Source organism: Artemia franciscana, chromosome 7, assembly GCF_032884065.1.
Source record: "Artemia franciscana chromosome 7, ASM3288406v1, whole genome shotgun sequence".
Classification (NCBI taxonomy): domain Eukaryota; kingdom Metazoa; phylum Arthropoda; class Branchiopoda; order Anostraca; family Artemiidae; genus Artemia; species Artemia franciscana.
In genome coordinates this window covers 28,535,835-28,555,796 of record NC_088869.1, presented here as the reverse complement: position 1 = coordinate 28,555,796, position 19,962 = coordinate 28,535,835, and the positions used below count along the sequence as shown (strand labels likewise).

Here is a 19,962-nt window from a genome sequence, read left to right as displayed (position 1 = left end):
GCGGTTAATATTATATTGACATAAAATGAAGTAGTCTTTTGAAAGTTTTCTTTCCATAAACTCTCTATTGTAAAACTACAAAATGCTAGGATCAACATTTCAAAGTATCAAGAACAATCAAAATGACATCTGATTATTTGAACTGGTTAAATGTGAATTTGCATAGCTATATATATCTGTAAGAACGAAGAACAATCTGGAATTAAATTTCTATAAAAAAAGACCCCTATATGTATTTATGAAGTTTTATTATTAGCAGGCGCTAAATCTAAATAAAGCCCAAATCAATTTTTTTTTTACAAATCAAAAAGAGTTTGCAATTATTATGCTTATCATTCTATTATATGCAGTGATTTATATTGAAAACAGGAATTATTTAAGAACCATATATAACCTAAAACGCATCACCGAGTCTCTCTTTAGATCCATTTCTATTTTAAAAATTAAATTTATAAGTGGTTAAACTAGTAGAGCATGAATTCTAGGAAGTAGAAGCTTATCAATGTTTTCCCTAATGCAGACCCAGACCCTGCAGACATGACCCAACGGCCCTCTAGATCCAAGCTTGAAAGGACTGACTCGTATAATAGAGCTTTGAGAAATGGAATTTCAGGTGACATTGCATGCAAAACATTTTTTATTTGTTATCTGTTGAAAGAATGTGTTTATGTTCCGTCCTTTTTAGATAAGTGATCACGTTTGTTATTTATATGAGCATGTAGATGGTAAATAAATTAATTTAATTGCTGGAACTTTGAGACATCAAAGTCAAAGACCGATTACCCTTTTATCTTCTTAAAAAAAGGTTCCAACAAACACACATAAATTACCAAAACTTTCTTATTCTAACTTTTCAATCCTAGATAGTTTACTTTATTTATTTATTTTTTAATCGGATCCGACTAATTCTATACTATGTTGTATTTAAATATATTTTCAAAGCTTGAATCTATAAACATGTATGTTTTTTCAGCTTTAATAAATGCAACAGATAAATGAAATGATTCGCATGGAAATCGTAAAAACTCGTTCTAACGACGATTGATTTAGTCTAATCAAAATTAGTGCTCTTGACTGCTTTAAAACTAGTTTTAAGTTTTAATAAATGGAATAAATGAATGAAAAGAGTATTTGCATAAGGCCAAGAAAAACCCAATGAAGACAAAACGACCCCCTGACGTCGGTTCGCGAAGTCAGGAAATAGGAGTAATATTTTCAGCTTCCGTAGTCTACCACCTGACATAGTATCTCACATGAAGGGTTAAATGCTACTTGCTGTTGGAACATGCTTTAGATTTTTGCTGAAATGAAAACGAAGTTTTCTAATAGGAAAAAATAGCTCAAGTTCAAACTGTAACAATGTGAACCTACAAGGGATGGAAAGCTGAACTTATTCTTGACTCCCAGTAAGGGTGTCACTAGCCTTTTATCGTCGGAGGAGGGGACGTTCTAAGTGTGCCGATGAATTTGGGTAGGTGCCGACGACAACCGATATTTTTTACTTCGATTTTTGTGTGTTAAAATAATGTCTATTAGTGATGGAAAACCGTCATATATTGTAGAGAAAAACTCAGACATAAAAGCAAAATTGAGACAATGAAAATAAGCTAAACTTTAAAGCAGCGCGGATTTTAAACTTTCCACTTTTCTACAAGTAGGTTGAAGTCAATCTTTTCCAGTTGCTTTTTTTCTGACATCATGAGCATGGGACGGTCACGTCGATGGTTTCCAATAGTTGACCTCAAACTGTTCATGGCGATTTTTTAGACTGCTAAATATTCGCTCACCTTTTGCCAATATCGCTGGAAGAGTTTTTGCAAAAGTGGATGCTCTGTAGAAAAGGCAACCCATGTTTGGTCTTTTTCGCTTGAGAGGACAACTCGGCAAACTCAATGATGCTTCCAGTGATTTGCGAATTTCTGCAAAAAACCGACAATGTTCTCTTGGTGGGCTAGGCATCTGAGGTATTGTATATTGTTTCCTAACTTCTTGGAATGTGAGCTTATTTTCCCTCGAAGCGCCCACTTATGGCACTTGCAAAGTCGTAGCATTGAAAATGCAAGTTTTTCTTCATTGATACGAGCCTTCTACCAAACTCGTAGAGTTTCTTCTGGAATATCAGCTCCTTTTTTGGCTCAGAATCTACAATGAAGAGTAAATGCTCTTTAGCGGATCCCTCTCTATCAATGTACCGCACATTTACAGCTAAACACTTTTCATGGCTGACAGCGGGTGTGTCGTCTGCAAAGATGCCAAAGAAATCAGTTTTATTGATTTCTGCTACGATTTTATGAACTGCCTTGGGTCCGACAAAGGCAATTAATTTATTTTGGTTACTACCTAACAGATAACTGGTGACATTCGCCTTGTTCTGATCTTTTATGTATGTAGGTATGTATGTATATGTTTATTTCCCGTCATATTGCGAAAAAATACAAAACTGACGGAGTAATACGAGAAAAAAAAGAAAAGAAAAAACACACTTCTAAAAACTAAATCAAATTCAGCCTTTATAACATGAAAAAACTATCGGAAAACATTTAGCAAAGTGCTATTACTGCTCAGGCGTGTTATATAACGCTCATTTCGCTTTTTTACTGTACGCACTGAACTAGCTCCTCCGTAACGAGTTGATATAGTTGCAGTACTGGTCCATAAAGGCAATCTAAGCAGATATTTTGCATATTTGTAAAAAAAACTTCTTTATGTCGCTGACATCTGTCTGCGAGAAAAGAGACCAAAATGGGGCAAGCGCGAGCAAATGGGAACTACAAAAGCATTATATAAAGTAGCAAGGATGCGACGGTTAAACTTGAACTTCAGCGCAACCAACAGGCCATATGTCTTCCTAGTTTTATTCGCAAAATATTTTTAAACAAGACCCGTGTCGATCAGAGATTTTTTCCAATTGGAACTCCAAGGTACGTAAGACGTTCTGGTCTTGTATGACATGCACACCAAGAGATACAGCAACAGGATCTTGGCAAAGGCGATTAAAAACTAGAATCTGGCTCTTACTGTGATCAAAATTGAGACCTATACAATTATATTCATCTGACAATATACGAAATTTATCTTCAATCCCTGCTTGTGTTCTACTTACATTCAATACGTCATCTGTGTAATTTACCAATGAAACGTCTATTCCTTTAAAAATACATTTCGTGAGGGCTTTTTGCTGTGGCTCGATTACACTGTTATTAAACAGGGGCGGGGAGGCCAAAGCTCCTTGTCTAATAACTTGTTAATGGGTATTGGCAGGGTAAGATCTACAACACCAGGCAAAACAGAGACCTTTACTCTAGCATTCAGCTTTCTATACATGTCGCGCATAGCCCTAACTACCGAAGGATCTTTACCGCGTATATGTGCTATAAGCAGTATCTGTGCATGAAGGCCTGATTCAAACGCTCTAGAAACGTCCAGCCCTGCAAAAAAAAGTACTTCATCATTTTCAGAAGCATGAAGTAACAAATTTGCGATGAGATGATGAGCATATTCACGACCTACACCTTTCTTAAAACCAAATTGGTTCTCTGGCGTGTAACACTTACTAAAAATTTCATCCACAACCAATAGCTCAAATACTTTGCATAAAACGGGAGAAACAGAAATTGGCCTAAAGGAGGAACAACAGTCAGCTGGCTTTCCCTTTTTTCAAAATAGGACTAATTAAACCAGTACTGAATAAATTGGGGATAGTACCAGAAACAAAACTCATTTGGTAAAGTAGTGATAAATGTTCAACTAAGACACAAGAACCGAATTCCAAATGCTTCGCACAAATCAAATCTGCACCACAGGAAGTCTTTTTTCGCAGTTTCAGGATGCATTTCGTGACCATTGATGGAGTTACAACGAAACCGAGGTCATTAGCAGACTCGAGCAAGAACCCGTCAAGTTCTTTCTCAAACTGACTCTCAAGCAATGGATCTGGACTGGAGAATTCACCTTTGAAGCAGTTGTACCACTGTTCAGTACTGAATTGAACATCACTGCAAGATTAAGACTTATCATGCCTTAGAACTTTCCAAATAAAATTGGGATCACTTTTAGCCTTGCTATAAATTTCGGCTATTGCCTTTGCCTGGTGACGTTTTAACACTTTTGCAAAATAGCACTTTGTGTAGAGACGAATTATTTAATGGCCCATTTCGAAGTTGTGTCTCGAAAGAAGATTAGCTAGCTCAACGTGATTTTTCCCGTTATGATTCTTCCCACGAAATGTCAGCCCTTGTTTATCTGGAGTAGTGGTAACATCTAGACATATTTGTATAATACCACGCCCTTTTTCCCTTTCTTTTTCTGACTATACATCATTCATTAGTTTCTGAATAAATCGAAATGAACGAAGAATTTTTGTTTTTGTTTTCGCGGCCAGGTCCAGTGGCCGCGAATACAGCAACAAACAGGCAAAGCAGTAGGCTAAGTATTTCTTGCCACTACACTCTTGGGGCGGGTGCTCATTGTGCCAGTTTCTAACAAACCGCAACTGGTATTTAAAACTCTGGGATTGTATCTCCTCCTTTATTGAAAAATTTATTTGTGGCTGAAATGGTCCTAGTTTGGTAAGCTTAAACTTTTCTGAGCCTGAAAGTTTTTCTTTCTTGAGTCCTGGATTGTACTCAACTCTTACGATTCTAGCTTGCTGTAAACTTTTGGCTTGAGATTCTACTCCTTCCATTCTTTACACTTTCTAAGAAGTGAATTTCTCTGACTGACTACTAAGCTTAGTTCCATATTCACTGATTGATCATCCTGTGTCTAGCGCTTGTATTACAGCTTCTAATTCGTTAGTGACAGAATCCGATTTAACTTTAGGTGTCAGTATTTTTCGGTGCCTTGTTGCAATCAATAATGCAAAAAATAAGAGTGAAGATATTGCTGATTCCTACCGTTTCTTTGTCATCAACTCCCGAACAGCTAACTTCTTCCAATGTCTTTTTTCTTTCACCAGGCTCCATAGTGCAAGACCTGAGAGGATTAGTAACTTCGATTTTGTCGGCCACATCTTCTTCTATTCCGATTCGATAATTGGGAAAGATTGACCAGGATGAACTTCCTCGAGAGATGTCTGAAATATTACTTCGATTTCACCGCAGTTGTTTGTCTGTGTTTATTTCACGCATTCAAAAAAAAATGAAAAGCTCGAAACAAATTCAGAACTTTTATAAGGCAACCTAGATATAACCTATTAAACTTGAAAGGTAATTTAAAAACCATATTCTTCGTTGCTTCTTGCAGGAAATTTGGTAAGCTCAGGTCAGTTCCATTTTAAAGCATACATCGAAAGAAAAGAGAGTAAGAACCCCAAAAGTAGAGAGTAACCTCAAACTTGTTGAAATCCACTGAACAGTAATACCACTATTTTGTATATATAATTACGTATAATCCAATATCTCTAAAACTCATGCGGCTCCAATACTCCAATCCCGTAGGAAAGACGATTTACCAGGACTGTCATCTAATTCATAAAAACAAAATTAAATTAGGTAAAATTAGTGCTATGTACGATAATAACAATACTGCAGTTAAGGTAAGAAATGAGGTTAGGAGCTGGTTTCTTATTAAATCATGAGTTAAGCAGGGTTTTGTTCTATTTCCCTTTGCATGGATGATTTTGATGGAACTTTGTCATAAGAAGGACAGAAAAGGCGATGGTATACCACGGCATAAAATAGGAGGGGGGAAGAACTCTCCTGGACTTAGATTATGCCGATGATTTAAGCATCCTAGATGAAAGTGTGAGCAAAATGAATAAAATTTTTGCGTGTTCGGGGTACTAGAATAGGTTTTAAAATTAATATTAAGAAGACTAAGTCACTAAAGCTAGGAATAAGTGAAGACAAAAAGGTGACGTTGGGTACCGAAAAGATTGATCACATGGGCAGCTTTACTTGCCTTGGTAGTATTATTAGGAAAGACGGTAGGACCAGAGAAGTTGTTAAAAGTAGAATAGCCAAGGCTCAGGTTTTTTTTTCACAGTTAAACAAAGTTTGGAAGAATAGGAAAATAAGTCTGCAAACCAAGATTAGAATATTGGAAGCTACAGTGATGACCGTGGTCAAATATGGCTCTGAAGCATGGGTGCTCCTAAAAGTGGATGAAGATTTACTAGATGTTTTCCAGAGAAATTGCTTACAGATTGTTCTGGGTACCCGGTTGACTGACCGTATTTCAAACTGTAGGCTGTACGAAAAATGTGGTTCAATCCCGCTTTTTAGGGCTATAATGAAAGAAAGGTTGAGATGGCTAGGGCACGTCCTGTTGATGAAGAATGACAGATTGCCGAGGATTTCCCTTTTTGGCCAACCGTCTAGGGCTAAACGGAAAACAGGTCTTCCTCGTCTGGGGTGGGAGGATGTCATAAATAAAGATTTAAAGGAAATGGGAACTTCCTGGGAGGGTTTTAAGAGGGAGACTTTGAATAGATCGGGATGGAGGAGGAGCATGCGTAGCTGTGTTGGCCTCAGGCGGCTTGGTGCTGTGGTGAGTTGTTAGTAGTAGTAGTATAGTTTAGTTAGTACCGGTAACTGAGAAGGAGTACCTTAAATGTTTTGTGGGTAAAAAGGGGTAGAGCGTCTAAATAAGTTTGAGAACCACTGCTCTACAGTATCATTCTCTGATATGGCAATCTAACGAATTGGTTTTTATTAAGATCGTTTGACTTCTGGGGGGTGTATCCCCCTTTTTGAAAATGTAGGCAAATTTACTTACCTTTGTAGCTTTTGATTGGTAAGAATAATTTTAACTGAATTTTTCATGTTTGGAATCATATTAAAAAAAAACAATTCTTTTATGTATAAGTTGTTATCAAACTTCATTATTTTAGAGTTTCGGTGGTAAAACCACCCTAGAAATATTTATTACCCCCCCCCCCCTCTCCTCTCCATAAAAAAAAGCCTTGGATACGGTCTTTTATAGCAAAAATAAATTTTGATTTTTATTACTTTGAATTTTCAGGTCTAAGGGGAGGGGAAGGCAATACATCAGCGAGGATTTTGTCTCCCATTTTCTTCTATATACACTATTAACTTCTGTTTTCCTAGTTCATGGGTTTTAGCATGTAATGATCCTGCTGATGCCCACCTCTGCACATGGAATAACCACTATGGAATCCATATTATTTCATGGATTTTTTTTTGCATCACCATTAGGAATCATCATCCGCGTTTCAAGACACCTCTAAATTGATCGGTCCCAAAATTAGTAACCCGATGTTCCGAATTTATATCCAAAAAACACCTAGCCTAGACACCGAAGACCCAACTAGATTTTTACTGAATATTTTATCATCGATCTGTGAGATTAAAAAAAAGCAAATCTGTGAAGTTACTGTTTTGGATAAACTGTTTCGGAAACATAAATATGTTAATCGATTTTCTAACTTGAGCTTTCAACTGTTCGATTATTCAAAACCATATCTTTTTTTTTGTTGGTGAATATTAAGACTGAGGGGGGGGGTTAATTTCAATATTTTAATGGCATTGAAAAACATTGACTTTTCTTCCTTTTTTTTTGCAGAATTCTCTCTTGTCAATGGAAGTGACCCTGTCACAGAATCCGCTTTGAGGGAACTGAGACAAAGAAAAAATGCCCAAGATGGAAGAACTGGCACTCCTACAAAAAGTACACTGATCATCCATAGTGTTCAAAAGGTATATTAGCGAATTCTTGCCCTCTGTACGTACGGTAGATTTAATATAAATTTCTGAACATAATTAACATTAAGTAACTGCATGTACGAATACAAAGGCCGTTCAAATACCTCCAAGACAGACTAACTATTCCCATAATGTGAATAATGATCTTATATTAAGGGCCGGCTCCTTAAGGATTAGTCTTTGCTAAGAAGCTCTTCAATGTGACTGCTTGTAGACAAGCTAAAGTGACTTCTGAAAAAGACTTATTTGACATCTAGAGAAGCAAGAATGGACAGGAACCAGGGCACAAGAGATGTGGGCGTCAAAAATGGATCAAATTTTGGAATGCTTTTATAGTTTTCTAAAAGGTGAATTTTACATCAAATAGTAAGAACAAAAGTCACACCACCGACTTTTGTGACATAATTGATACAAGAAATGATACACATTTCTTTCTAATGGAGTATTAAAAAGAAAAAAAAAACATTAAATTTACTTCACAACGATCCTAAGAAAAAACTATGACAACGTTCTAGAGCTATTCACAAAAATAGGAAAATAAGGCACATGCTGTTTAAAATGACTATTGACGTCTAGTAAAAACGTGAGATTCATAAATAACTTAGTTGGGGATGGAGTGGGCAAGATAAAAGAATTTACCTAGCAGGCCAACGGCTGGGGATTATCTCGGGAGGGGTGGTAATGCTTCGGGAATTCTTACTTCTACTCTGTTTAATTGGTAATTTTTTTCTTTTTGGCTGATGCTGTAATAGTTTTGAAAGAACCTCTTGAATGGTATCTACGCGGTTTTCTCATCGAATTACCACCCCGCCCCCCCTCAATAGCACTTTTCTCATCTTGTTCAAGTTAAGCATGTTCAAGTTAATCAAGTTAACCATGCAGAGGTTATGTTGTTGGTGTCCTAAAATTAGCAATAGAAAACCTTTGTGAATAAGGCTATTTTAATTTATTATGTGAATGTTTCGGCATTCAACATTTCTAATTAGCCACGAATGGACCCTATTAAACTTTGTAATTTTTATTTTTATTTCCTTCTATGCTATCCAATTTGTTAAACAGAGACCGAAGTTGCCAACAGTATTGGTAAGAGCTTATACCTTTTATTTTCATTTCAACAGCTATACCATTTATTTTCTTTTACTACCAAAAAAATTGTTATCAAAAGGTTAGAGACGAAACGCTCCCCTTGTGACAAAACTTACTACCAGTTGACACACAAAATACCATATTTGTGAATTTGTAAATTGGCTGTGTATTGGAAAAACTAATTAATGGAAAAAAAGTAAAAAAATTAATACCAAATAAAGAATATAAACAAATTTTTAACCCTGCCCAATTCCTTGTTTTGGGCACTTAATGAACCTAGTGAAAAAACGGTATCGTTAGTATCATGTTTTAATGTAAAGTAAAAGATTGTTTTTAAAAAGTTAGGAAACTAGACTTCCAGGAAAAAGGAAATAATCGAGTAGAAAAATTAGTTTTTTGAAATTCATTCACTTTCCCCAGTTCTCATGGCATATTTAAGTCACTTCTATCATGACTAACACGAGGCCCACGATTTCCAATTTAACGCCACAAGAACTCTCGGACACACGTGGAATGTAACCTATAAGTTCGGTTAGAATCTATGAATTAGTGTGTATAGGTGTATTGGAACCATAACGATTCTAGTGAAAAAAAAAAGTGAAATATCAAACAGTTCGTGGTGACGAACTGTAGTAAGGAGCGACCCGGCTCAATAGTAAACGAAACTCTAAAAAACGGAATTTTGATGCTAAAAGATACATCAAGAAGAATCGAATTTTTATGCTGATTCTAAATATATAAGTTTTATTAAATTTAGTCTTTGTCATCAAAAGTTACGAGCCTGAGAAAATTTGCCTTATTTGGGAAAATAGGGGGAAACATCCCCTAAAGGTCATAGAATCTTAACGAAAATCACACCATCGCATTCGGCGTATCAGAGAACCCTATATCAAAAATTTCGAGCTCCTATCTACAAAAACGTGGAATTTCGTATTTTTTTGCCAGAAGACAAATCACGGGTGCGTGTTTATTTGTTTGTTTGTTTGTTGTTTTTTTTCCCCCAGGGGTCACCGTATCGACCAAGTGGTCCTAGAGTTTCGCAAGAGGGCTCATTCTAACGGAAATGAAAAGTTCTAGTGCCCTTTTTAAGGGACCAAAAAAATTGGAGGGCACCTAGGCCCCCTCCCACGCTCATTTTTTTCCCAAAGTCAACGGATCAAAATTTTAAGATAGCCATTTTGTTCCGTATAGTCGACAACCATAATAACTATGTCTTTGGGAATGACTTACTCCCCCACAATCCCTGGGGGAGGGGCTGCAAGTTACAAACTTTGACCAGTGTTTACATATAGTAATGGTTATTGGGAAGTGTACAGACGTTTTCAGGGCGATTTTTTTGGTTTGGGGGTGGGGTTGAGGGGAGGGGTCTATGTGGGAGGATCTTTCCTTGGAGGAATTGGTCATGGGGGAAGAAAATTCAATGAAAAGGGTGCAGGATTTTCTAGCGTTACTATAAAAAAAAAACAATGAAAAAATAAACATGAAAAGTTTTTTCAATTGAAAGTAAGGAGTAGCGTTGAAACTTAAAACGAACAGAGATTATTACGCATATGAGGGGTTCTAAAAATACTTTAACATAAAGAGCGAGGTATTTAGAAGGAGATAAATACCTCGTTCTTTATGCTAAAGTATTTTTAGTAATTTCAACTATTTATTCTACGGCCTTTTTGGTTCAGGGGTCATTCTTAAAGAATTGGGACCAAACTTACGATTTAGTGTAAAGAGCGAGGTATTAACAAGGGTACAAACCCCCTCGTACACAAAATAAAAATATAAGAATATAAAAGTTTGTTACGTAAGTTAATTCTTAAGTTACGCATATTTTTTACTAATAAAAAACGTTCGTTAAAAGTTAAAAGTTCTAGTTGCCTTTGTAAGTAACCGAAAAATTGGAGGGCAACTAGGCCTCCTTCCCCACCCCTTATTTCTCAAAATCGTCTGATCAAAACTAAGAGAAAACCATTTAGCCAAAAAAAAAAAGAATTTAAATACACAAATTTCATTTTAATAATTTGTGTGCGGAGAGCCAAAATCAAACATGCATTAATTCAAAAACGTTCAGAAATTAAATAAAAAAAAACTAGTTTTTTTAACTGAAAGTAAGGAGCGACATTACAACTTAAAACGAACAGAAATTACTCCGTATACGAAATGGGTTGTCCCCTCCGCAATCCCTCGCTCTTTACGCTAATGTTTGACTCTTTGCCACAATTCTACTTTTTAAAACAATTTAAAGCTTTAGCGTAAAGAGCGAGGCGTTGAGGAGGGGACAACCCATTTCATATACGGAATAATTTCTGTTCGTTTTAAGTTTTAATGTCGCTCCTTACTTTCAGTTAAAAAAACTAGTTTTTTTTATTTAATTCTATTAAAGAGCACAAATATCCCGGAACTGAGGCCAAGTTGTTTAATCGAAGCAGGTATTTTCTTTTCTTCAGTTAAATGTTGGCAATGATACTTTTCACTTGTATTTGAATATCCTTTTTATTTTTTTTTGTCCGCTCTTTGACTTTGTTTTTTCTTTCTGTTTCGAACGATATAAAAAAGAAAGAAATGGAAGCTCAAAGCTAAAAAGGAAATCTAACTGGTTATGTTTGCGGAAAAGGGACAAAATTATAAAATTTACTTTGTAGAATCTGTTTTCTGTTTTGAGAAATCTGTTTTCTGTTAGATTTGTTTTTTTTTTTATTTAAACTTATCGACGTTAATTATAATGTTTTTAACCTTTTTTATACTATCAACAAAATGTTGGCTAGTCAAAAACAACTCTATTTTTTAAATACTTGAGAAAATTTTTTATTTAGTACATGGTAGGAAACTCTACCTGAAATGTCCAGGATGATAGGGTCTTTAATATAGAAGAATAAAAGATACAATAACAAAATGGGGGCGTTAAATTAGGCGCGTTTTATCACCTGTAACTGCCGACCTCAAACATGAAGCTGGAAATCAGTCTCCGTACGTTTTTCTTCATTGAATGCACTAAGATTGTCTCTCCTACACTTCACAGTGATAAAATCATTATATTCCATCGATAAACCACTTTGCCGTAGGCTAGATTCCAGAGTCCGAAAAAACACCAAAAATGTTCTCTATCGACAGCTCCCGTTTAGTGGTCGTTGACCAGTTCAAATACCTGGGATCCCTCATCGGCATTTCCGGTGGCTGTAGTACGGAAGTCCAGAGCAGAATATCAACAGCATCAATAGTCTTTGCTCAACTTAGGAAGAACCTGTGGAGACAGAGAGACGTCCTACTAAAAACAAAAATCCAGATCTTTGAAGCAACTGTCCGCTCCGTACTCCTTTACGGATGCGAGACGTGTCCCATGAAAGCAGCGGATGTTCATGCTCTCAAAGTATTTGATCACTCCTGCGTGACCAAATCCTCTGTGTCTCCCTCCGAGACAGAATTAGCAACGTCGAAATATGTAGACGATGTCACCAGAAGCATGATAGTGAAGCTCTAATAAAAAAAAACGCCGCCTAACTTGGTTTGGCCATGTTTGTCAGAGGTTAGACGACACCCTCACTAAAAAGGCGGTATACTGCAAACCCCTCGCACACTGGAAGAAGAAAAGGGGTGGACAAGTCAAGATGCATGTTTGTATGTGCACCATAAAAACAAGACCGAGTGGCTTGGCACTCTATCGTCCGCCAGATCATAGCGCCAGGGAGAGCTGAAGAGCTTGTGTCCTGAAACAAGTACAAGTAAGTACTTTGGTTTCGGATGTACGAGTGCGTGTTTACAGTAAAAACGACTAAAGATGGCAAGGTCTATGGTCTACGGTGATAAATTACTTGATGAAAATATCCCTATTATCTAGCTAATATTTGTGTGTTTCCTCTGCTTTTGCATGACACTTTTGTAGTACAATATTTTTTTGCGTGAGGTTGTTGCATGAGTAGACTGTAGTTTTGTTTTAGTGTCTAAAGGATACAACTAACTCAGAGCTAACTCAGCGCATGATTTTGTTATAGGTAGAATTGTCTTCCACTTGTGTGACTGCAATGAAAGCCAAGGTATATTCTTAAATCTTCTAGTTTTCTTTTCTACTGTTATTTCCAGTGTGATATAAGTATTTATTTCTTGGTGTCGGTAAACGTGGGAATATTTCTTCCAATACTTTGTGAGGCAAAATGAGAAAAGGCTCAATAAATTCTGGATGAAATTTAACTCTAGTAAATGAAAAAAGGGAAGGGATATGAAGTGAAGGAACTAACAAGAAAAATGGTTAGAATTGCATTGAAAATTTGGTTTTAATGAGTGGATTATAAGAGGGATATGTAGCGGAACTCGAAGAGATGTCAAAAGCTACTGTACATTAACTGTTTCATATTTTATAAATGCATTCTTATGCTGATGTATAAAAATACATAGATGTTCACATATGCTGTGGACCAAGTGTTAGTCTAGATGTTATTAATAATATCCGGTTTAAATGAACAAAGGTGTTAAAATTGGCCAGTTTATTAAATATATAATTTAGTAGGTTTGTCTTTCCTAATTTTTGTTTGGCTTTAATGCGATATTATTACATTCTACTGTTCGATTATCGTGTAAACATGCTTTTCATACATTGTTTGATCATTGTATATTATCTCATATTAATCATCTCAAAGGTTCATGCCGTATAGAATTGTTTGTGATACGCTTTTGGCCACTCAAATTTCAAACTAAAAAATAAATTTTTACTCCCTCATTTCCCGATATTTCCAATGTTCTTATTGGTAACCACCGTCGAAGGGGCATTGAATTGACTCGTGTATCAGTCTTTCACACACCTTATCTCCACGCTTTAAACAGGTTGGTGCTTGGGTTGTCAATATGCAACTAACTCTGTCGCTCAAGGACAGGATTCCATGAATGATGCAGACACAATATTCCATCTCTTCGTAGCTAAGGGGTAATTCACTTTAACTTTTAAAAGATAATTGAAAATTAATAAATGACTCCTATTCTCTAGATCTATAATCGCGGTATTTCCTCACTTCTGAAAATGGCTCATGGTGCCTTCTTTAGTTCCTGCTTTTTCGTTTCACTTCTTAGTGCTCCCAATTCCTTTGGTTGCTTCAGAGGCACGTCAATCCACCGTAGGAGGGACAGAATTTTTTTATCTTATCCTCTTCATCGCCATTAACAAGTGGGAGATACCACTGCCTCAGTGGTTTCTTTGTTCTCGTGTAATTTTTAAATGACGCTTGCAAAATCTTTGTTTTTTTCTGAAACTAGACCATTCTCTTATAGTTTTTATAGTTTGAGTAAACTATACAAATATAGAAAAATTGTAATAAATCCCTGCACAATTTTGAATAAATGTTTGTTTGCGAAAATGTGCCTTTTTGTTTGAAATATTTGTAAATTACTTTGCTTTAAATGACAATTTTACGTCTTGAATTTTCTTTGAATTTTCTTTGGTGTGAAAAAAAAAATCTGATTTTAAGCCTTGCTATTTTTTCAGTATTGTCTCAGCGTTTTATAACATTTTCCCAATCTTTCTATTTTATTTTTATTCTGTTTGAACTACTAGACTCTATTTTTATTATTTTTTTTTAGGGAGAAGAAGGACCTCTGGCAGTCGGAGATGTTTCACCTACATCAGATGTTGTCTTTTCATTAGGACTGCCAAATGTTCATGATAGTACAGCGTCTTCGATAAGTTCTGCTGGTGAAAGTGAGTATAAAAAATGTTCGAGGGGTATTTTCTTTCTCCTTAGAGGGGAGGGGGAGGTATAAATTTGTTTTCACATAGTCTAGAAAACTACTTAGTGCTCTAAGCTATTAGCTAATAATAAGTTTTATCTGTACTGTAAGTTAATAAACACATTATGCAAGATCAAACAAGAAGGAAAATACTAAAGAAAAGATCATATTCAATATCAAAGTTGAAAGTTATGTTTCATCACTTTCCTGACTTTCCGGAAAATTTTAATTTCCCAGAAATTAGTTGAAATTTTCGTCAATTTTAAGCATTAGCGGTTAATCTTATATAAGTATACAACACAGAAAGCGGAGATAGAAAGTCATGGACGTAACGAAGAAACTTGGCCCATGCCCCTCACTTCTTAACAAAAATAACATTTTTTTTTTTAAATAAAGGACTTCCTATTTTTCTGTTTCCACAAAAAAGAATTGAAGCTTTTTCCTGAATGTAAGTTTATCTTTGCCCTGTCAACCGGTCAAATTAAGTAGTCTTATATGTTATCTTCTTATTTCATCTAGTTCTTCTTGTCTACTTTATGAATGATTCTTGTTTAACTTCTTAATTTATCTCTTTTTATCTGCTAAATGGGTTTTGGAAATTGTTAGTTTTTATTGCCAGGAATTTCAGTTTTTTCTATTCTGTAAGGCGGGCAAGAGCCAGAATATTTCTGGGGGGAAAGGAAGGAAGGTGCACATTCATCCCAAGTGTAGGTTAGTTGTTTCTTTTCGACGGATAGCTATCTTGTTTTTGAGTCTGCAGGGGTCATGTCTTCCCTTTCTCCCAAACGAAGTCTCTGTTTACCACTCTATGAAACCAATATAAAAATAACATTCATCACTGTACGTTTCTCCTATAAATTGTATTCAGCAATTAAAACGATGTTTTTGTTTTCGACACTGCTACGATGCTGAAGTGATTTACATTATTATCCATTATTTTACCGTATTACATTATTTTACATTTTTACATTACTATTTACATTATTATCTTATTACAATCTTAAAAATTCAAATCTGTTCTCCAATGGATTTCTATTGTCGGTACAAAAATAATACAAAACAAGGAAAATGTATAATTAATAAAATATATTAATATATATAATATATATATAATATATATATATTAATATATATATATATATATATATATATATATATATATATATATATATATATATATATATATATATATATATATATATATATATATATATATAATATATATATATATATATATATATATATATATATATATATATATATATATATATATATATATATATATATATATATATACATATATATATATACTTATATATATACATATATATATATATATATATATATATATTATATATATATATATATATATATATATATATATATATATATTATATATATTCCGGCTCTAAGTAATCAAACTTACTCGTTTGAAACCATTTTGGAAATGTTTCTTGAACGTATGAAGTACCAAGTACATCAAAATAATTTGTGTCCCCTGAACCCATCTTAGATACATTCATATCCGAACACAGTGATTATATATATATATATATATATATATATATATATATATATATATATATATATATATATATATATATATATATATATATATACTACTACTTACTACTACTAATAACTCACTGCAGCACAAGCCGCTGAGGCCAACACAGCTAGCACGCTCCTCCTCCAACCTAATCTATTTAAAGCCTCCCTCTTTACTCCGCCCGGAAGTTCCATTCCTTTAAATCCTTATTTATGACATCCTCCCAACCAGACAAGGACGACCTGCTTTCCGTGTAGCCCCAGACGGTTGGCCAAAAAGGACAATCTTCGGTAATCTGTCATCCTCATCCGTAGAACGTGGCCTAGCCATCTACTTTCTTTCATTATAGCCCCAGAAAGCGGGATTGAACCACACTTTTCGTACAACCTACTGTTTGAAATACGGTCAGTCAGCCGGGTACCAGAACAATCGTAGGCAATTTCTCTGGAAACATCTAGTAAATTTTCATCTGCTTTTCGGAGTGTCAATGCTTCAGAGCCATATTTGACCACTGTCATCACTGTAGCTTCCAATATTCTAATCTTGGTTTGTAGGCTTATCTTCTATTCTTCCAAACTTTTTTTAATGTGAAAAAACAATCTGAGCTTTAGCTATTCTACTTTTAACATCTTCACTGCTCCCACCATCTTTACTAATAATACTACCAAGGTAACTGAAGCTCCAACCTGATCAATCTTTTCGTTACCTAAGGTCACCTGTTCATCTTCACTTATTCCTAACTTAGTGACTTAGTCTTCTTAACATTAATTTTCAAGCCTATTTTAGCACCCTGAACTCGTAAAACCTCTAAAAATCATTCATTTTGCTCACACTTTCATCTAATATGCTTAAATCAGCATAATCTAAGTCCAGGAGCGTTCTTCCTCCCATTGATTCCATGGTCTCCAATTGCCTTTCCTGTGCTCCTTAAGACGAAGTCCATCAAAATGATCCATATAAAGGGGGATAGAACACAACCCTGCTTAACTCCTGATTTAATACAAAACCAGTTGCTAACCTCATTTCCTACCTTAACCGCAGCAGTATATTCTCGTACATAGCGCAAATCACTTTAATGTATTTTTCTGGTATACCATATAACGATAAGACCTTTGTTAACGCTGTTCTATCAACAGAATCGAAAGCTTGCTCATAATCGATAAAACTAAGGACCAAAGGTGTTTGACAACGAAGGGACTTCTCAATTATTAACTAAGAGTGAAAACATGGTCGACACATCCTCTACCTTTTCTAAACCGCATTGTTCTTCCTTAAAACTTTGTCTACAGCATGTCTCAGTCTAAAAAGTATCATATTACTCAGTAATTTGCTACCTACAGAGACCAGACTAATGCCTCGATAATTCCGACATTCACTCTTGTCACCTTTCTTATACAGTTGTTTAATTAAGGTTTTCCTAAAATCATTGGGTACTATATATATATTTATATATATATATATATATATATATATATATATGTTCGTATATAAAAATTTTTCCAAATAAAAATATATTACTGTTGGTACTGACAAGAAAAAGTCTATATAGATAACAAAGCCCACGGATCTTGATGAATTCTTTTTATCTTTTTTTTTGCATAAGAATAAAACAACTTCAATGTCGATAACTTGGTATTCACATTAATCTGTCTTATCATAAAACTGAGAGAAAATTTTATTTGTTATGTTTAAACAGATCAAAATAGAGAAAACTTAATTAGGCTGTAAGCTATACAAAATCTTGAGACAACAAATCAGTCGGATTTCAGTTTCTTCCTGTAGTTGAAAATTTAACTGTTTTTTCGTCAAAGATAATATTCGAAAGTATTCAAATACAAGTGTTTCTTTGAAATGCTTGCATTTTAGTACAAAAGGAAGTCCATGTGATGCACATGCGGCACACCAAGAACTACTGTACGACTTTATTTCTCTTTCCTTCCATAGCAAATGGACGAGGACGTGCCCGGTACAAGAATCGGGGTTCTTTTTTTCGTCAGTTACGTGATCGACTCTCTCGGTCGAAAAACCGATCTAAATCCATGGAACCGGGAATGGATCAGTCAATGAGCAGAGAAAATAGCTTAATTCGATCTCAGTCAGCAGATCGAGCGAATCGACTTTTAACAAGCTCTGCTTCTGCAAGTGAGTTGTATTAGTGATGCATGTTCTCATTTTCTAAAATCATGCATGATGTTTCAGTATAGTGACATTTTTGAAATTTCGGAATGTCAATTATCTTGTTTTTTCTTGCAAGCTGATAATTTGCCTGCGTGATTTAGGTGCCCATCTAGTGACTAAAGTTTGTGCTATGATTATCATATATTTTTTTAATTGTTGTGTTAATACTATAATGAAAAAGAAATCAACAATGCAACAGCACTAACACATAAAAAAAAGAAAAAAGAAAGTCAGAAGGAGAAAAGGAAGACTGTTTTCCTACATTAGTAATTAATATAGATTAGTACTTGAATGAGGCCTCCACCCTACTCATCCATACAATTGCATAGGTCAAACAACATAGCCATACACAATCAACCATAAAGAATAATCCATGGACAGGCAGTCGTGTCGTAAGTAAGTATAAGTCGTCATTTACCAAATATTAAAAACAGTAAAAAAAGACAAATAATTCGGAGGCATTTCATGATATTTATGAGAAAACGGTTGGCAAAATGTTAGTCTAAGTGATTATTTGAAAAGGCAAAAAAACAACAACAAGAAACGAATTATAGCTATAAATCAGAACGTTAATTTAAAATCTTTATGAGAATTGTAGCACAAGAGTTAGTACCAAATGTGCATTGGAATAGAGCTTTTATTTTGCCTTGTTATGTTTTGTCTTCTGTCTTGAATTTCATGCACTGTACTTCCATGATTTCTGAGATCAATAATCTCTGCTAACAAAGCTAAATTACTGTAATTAAAAAATTCCCAGACTGGTTTGGCTGCGTTAGATATAGAGTTGACTCTCGCAAACTTGAAATTCATGGGACCACGATTTTTCTTCGAGTTACATATAGTTCGACTTATGCATAGTTCAAGTTTTAGAGGTCATTCTACATACAATTTGACTTATAAAGGTATTGAGTTATAGAGGTAAGCCAAATAAAAATTCGATTTACAGAGGTAGAAAATCACTAAAAATACTCCCTATTAGTGTATTATAGAATTGACATGTCAAGACTTGAATTTCAAATGTCAATAAAAAATTTAGTTTGCTAGGAAATAGACATCTGAACATTAGCCTAATCTGCTACAAAAATATGTCAAACAAAGTTAATACATATCAAAGTTTACGCATTGCAACCTGCATACGGGGGGTTTTGACTAACGGATGTCCGCTGAAAAAACTTGGAGATAGAAATGAACTTTGACTTGTGAAGATCAACTGAAAATTAAATGACGACTTATCTACTGAATACTGAGTTATAGAGTTAATTTTCGGGTCGCTTCGATTTACAGGTGTAGAATACAACCTCAAAATTATTTCGAGTTATGCGAGGTTTTTTCTTCAACTTAAACAGGTTTTTCCAAGGGGATTGGAGATAATTCGAGATATCGAGGACAGCAATTTATCAATGTTCGATTTATAGAGAGTCGACTGTATTATTTCATGTCTAATTTTCTGTTCGATCGTTTTGCCTCTGTATTTGTTAATGTTATCTTTTTTTCGCGTTATTTTCGGATAAGTTCAAAATCCCACAAAACAGTTGAAGTTTCGCTTATATTTTAACGGCTTTCTACTTTGGCTACTTCGGTAACAATGAAACTCTAATGCATTTCCTTTGTCTTTAGAATACCGTAATACATACGGGGGGGGGGCTTAGAATCTTTGACCTTGATTGTATGATTGTAGGACTCTGTAGGATCTTTGTATGATTTTGACTTCATTGGGGTATGAAAGGACAATTCATACACTAAAAATCATAGGCACCACATTAGCGCTGCCTAAGTAGAGAG

General features: G+C 34.9%; 1 protein-coding gene across 1 annotated transcript in view; it reads left to right on the top strand.

Annotated features, from left to right (window-relative positions):
• Positions 1 to 19,962, top strand: part of LOC136029107 (C2 domain-containing protein 2-like) — a gene marked incomplete in the record, with an annotated part of 86,613 nt that overhangs the window by 59,321 nt on the left and 7,330 nt on the right. Inside the window, 5 exon segments of the mRNA XM_065707173.1 lie at positions 521 to 613; positions 7,525 to 7,658; positions 8,724 to 8,747; positions 12,731 to 12,772; positions 14,307 to 14,424. Of these exon segments, the coding sequence (XP_065563245.1) occupies positions 521 to 613; positions 7,525 to 7,658; positions 8,724 to 8,747; positions 12,731 to 12,772; positions 14,307 to 14,424 (411 nt within the window).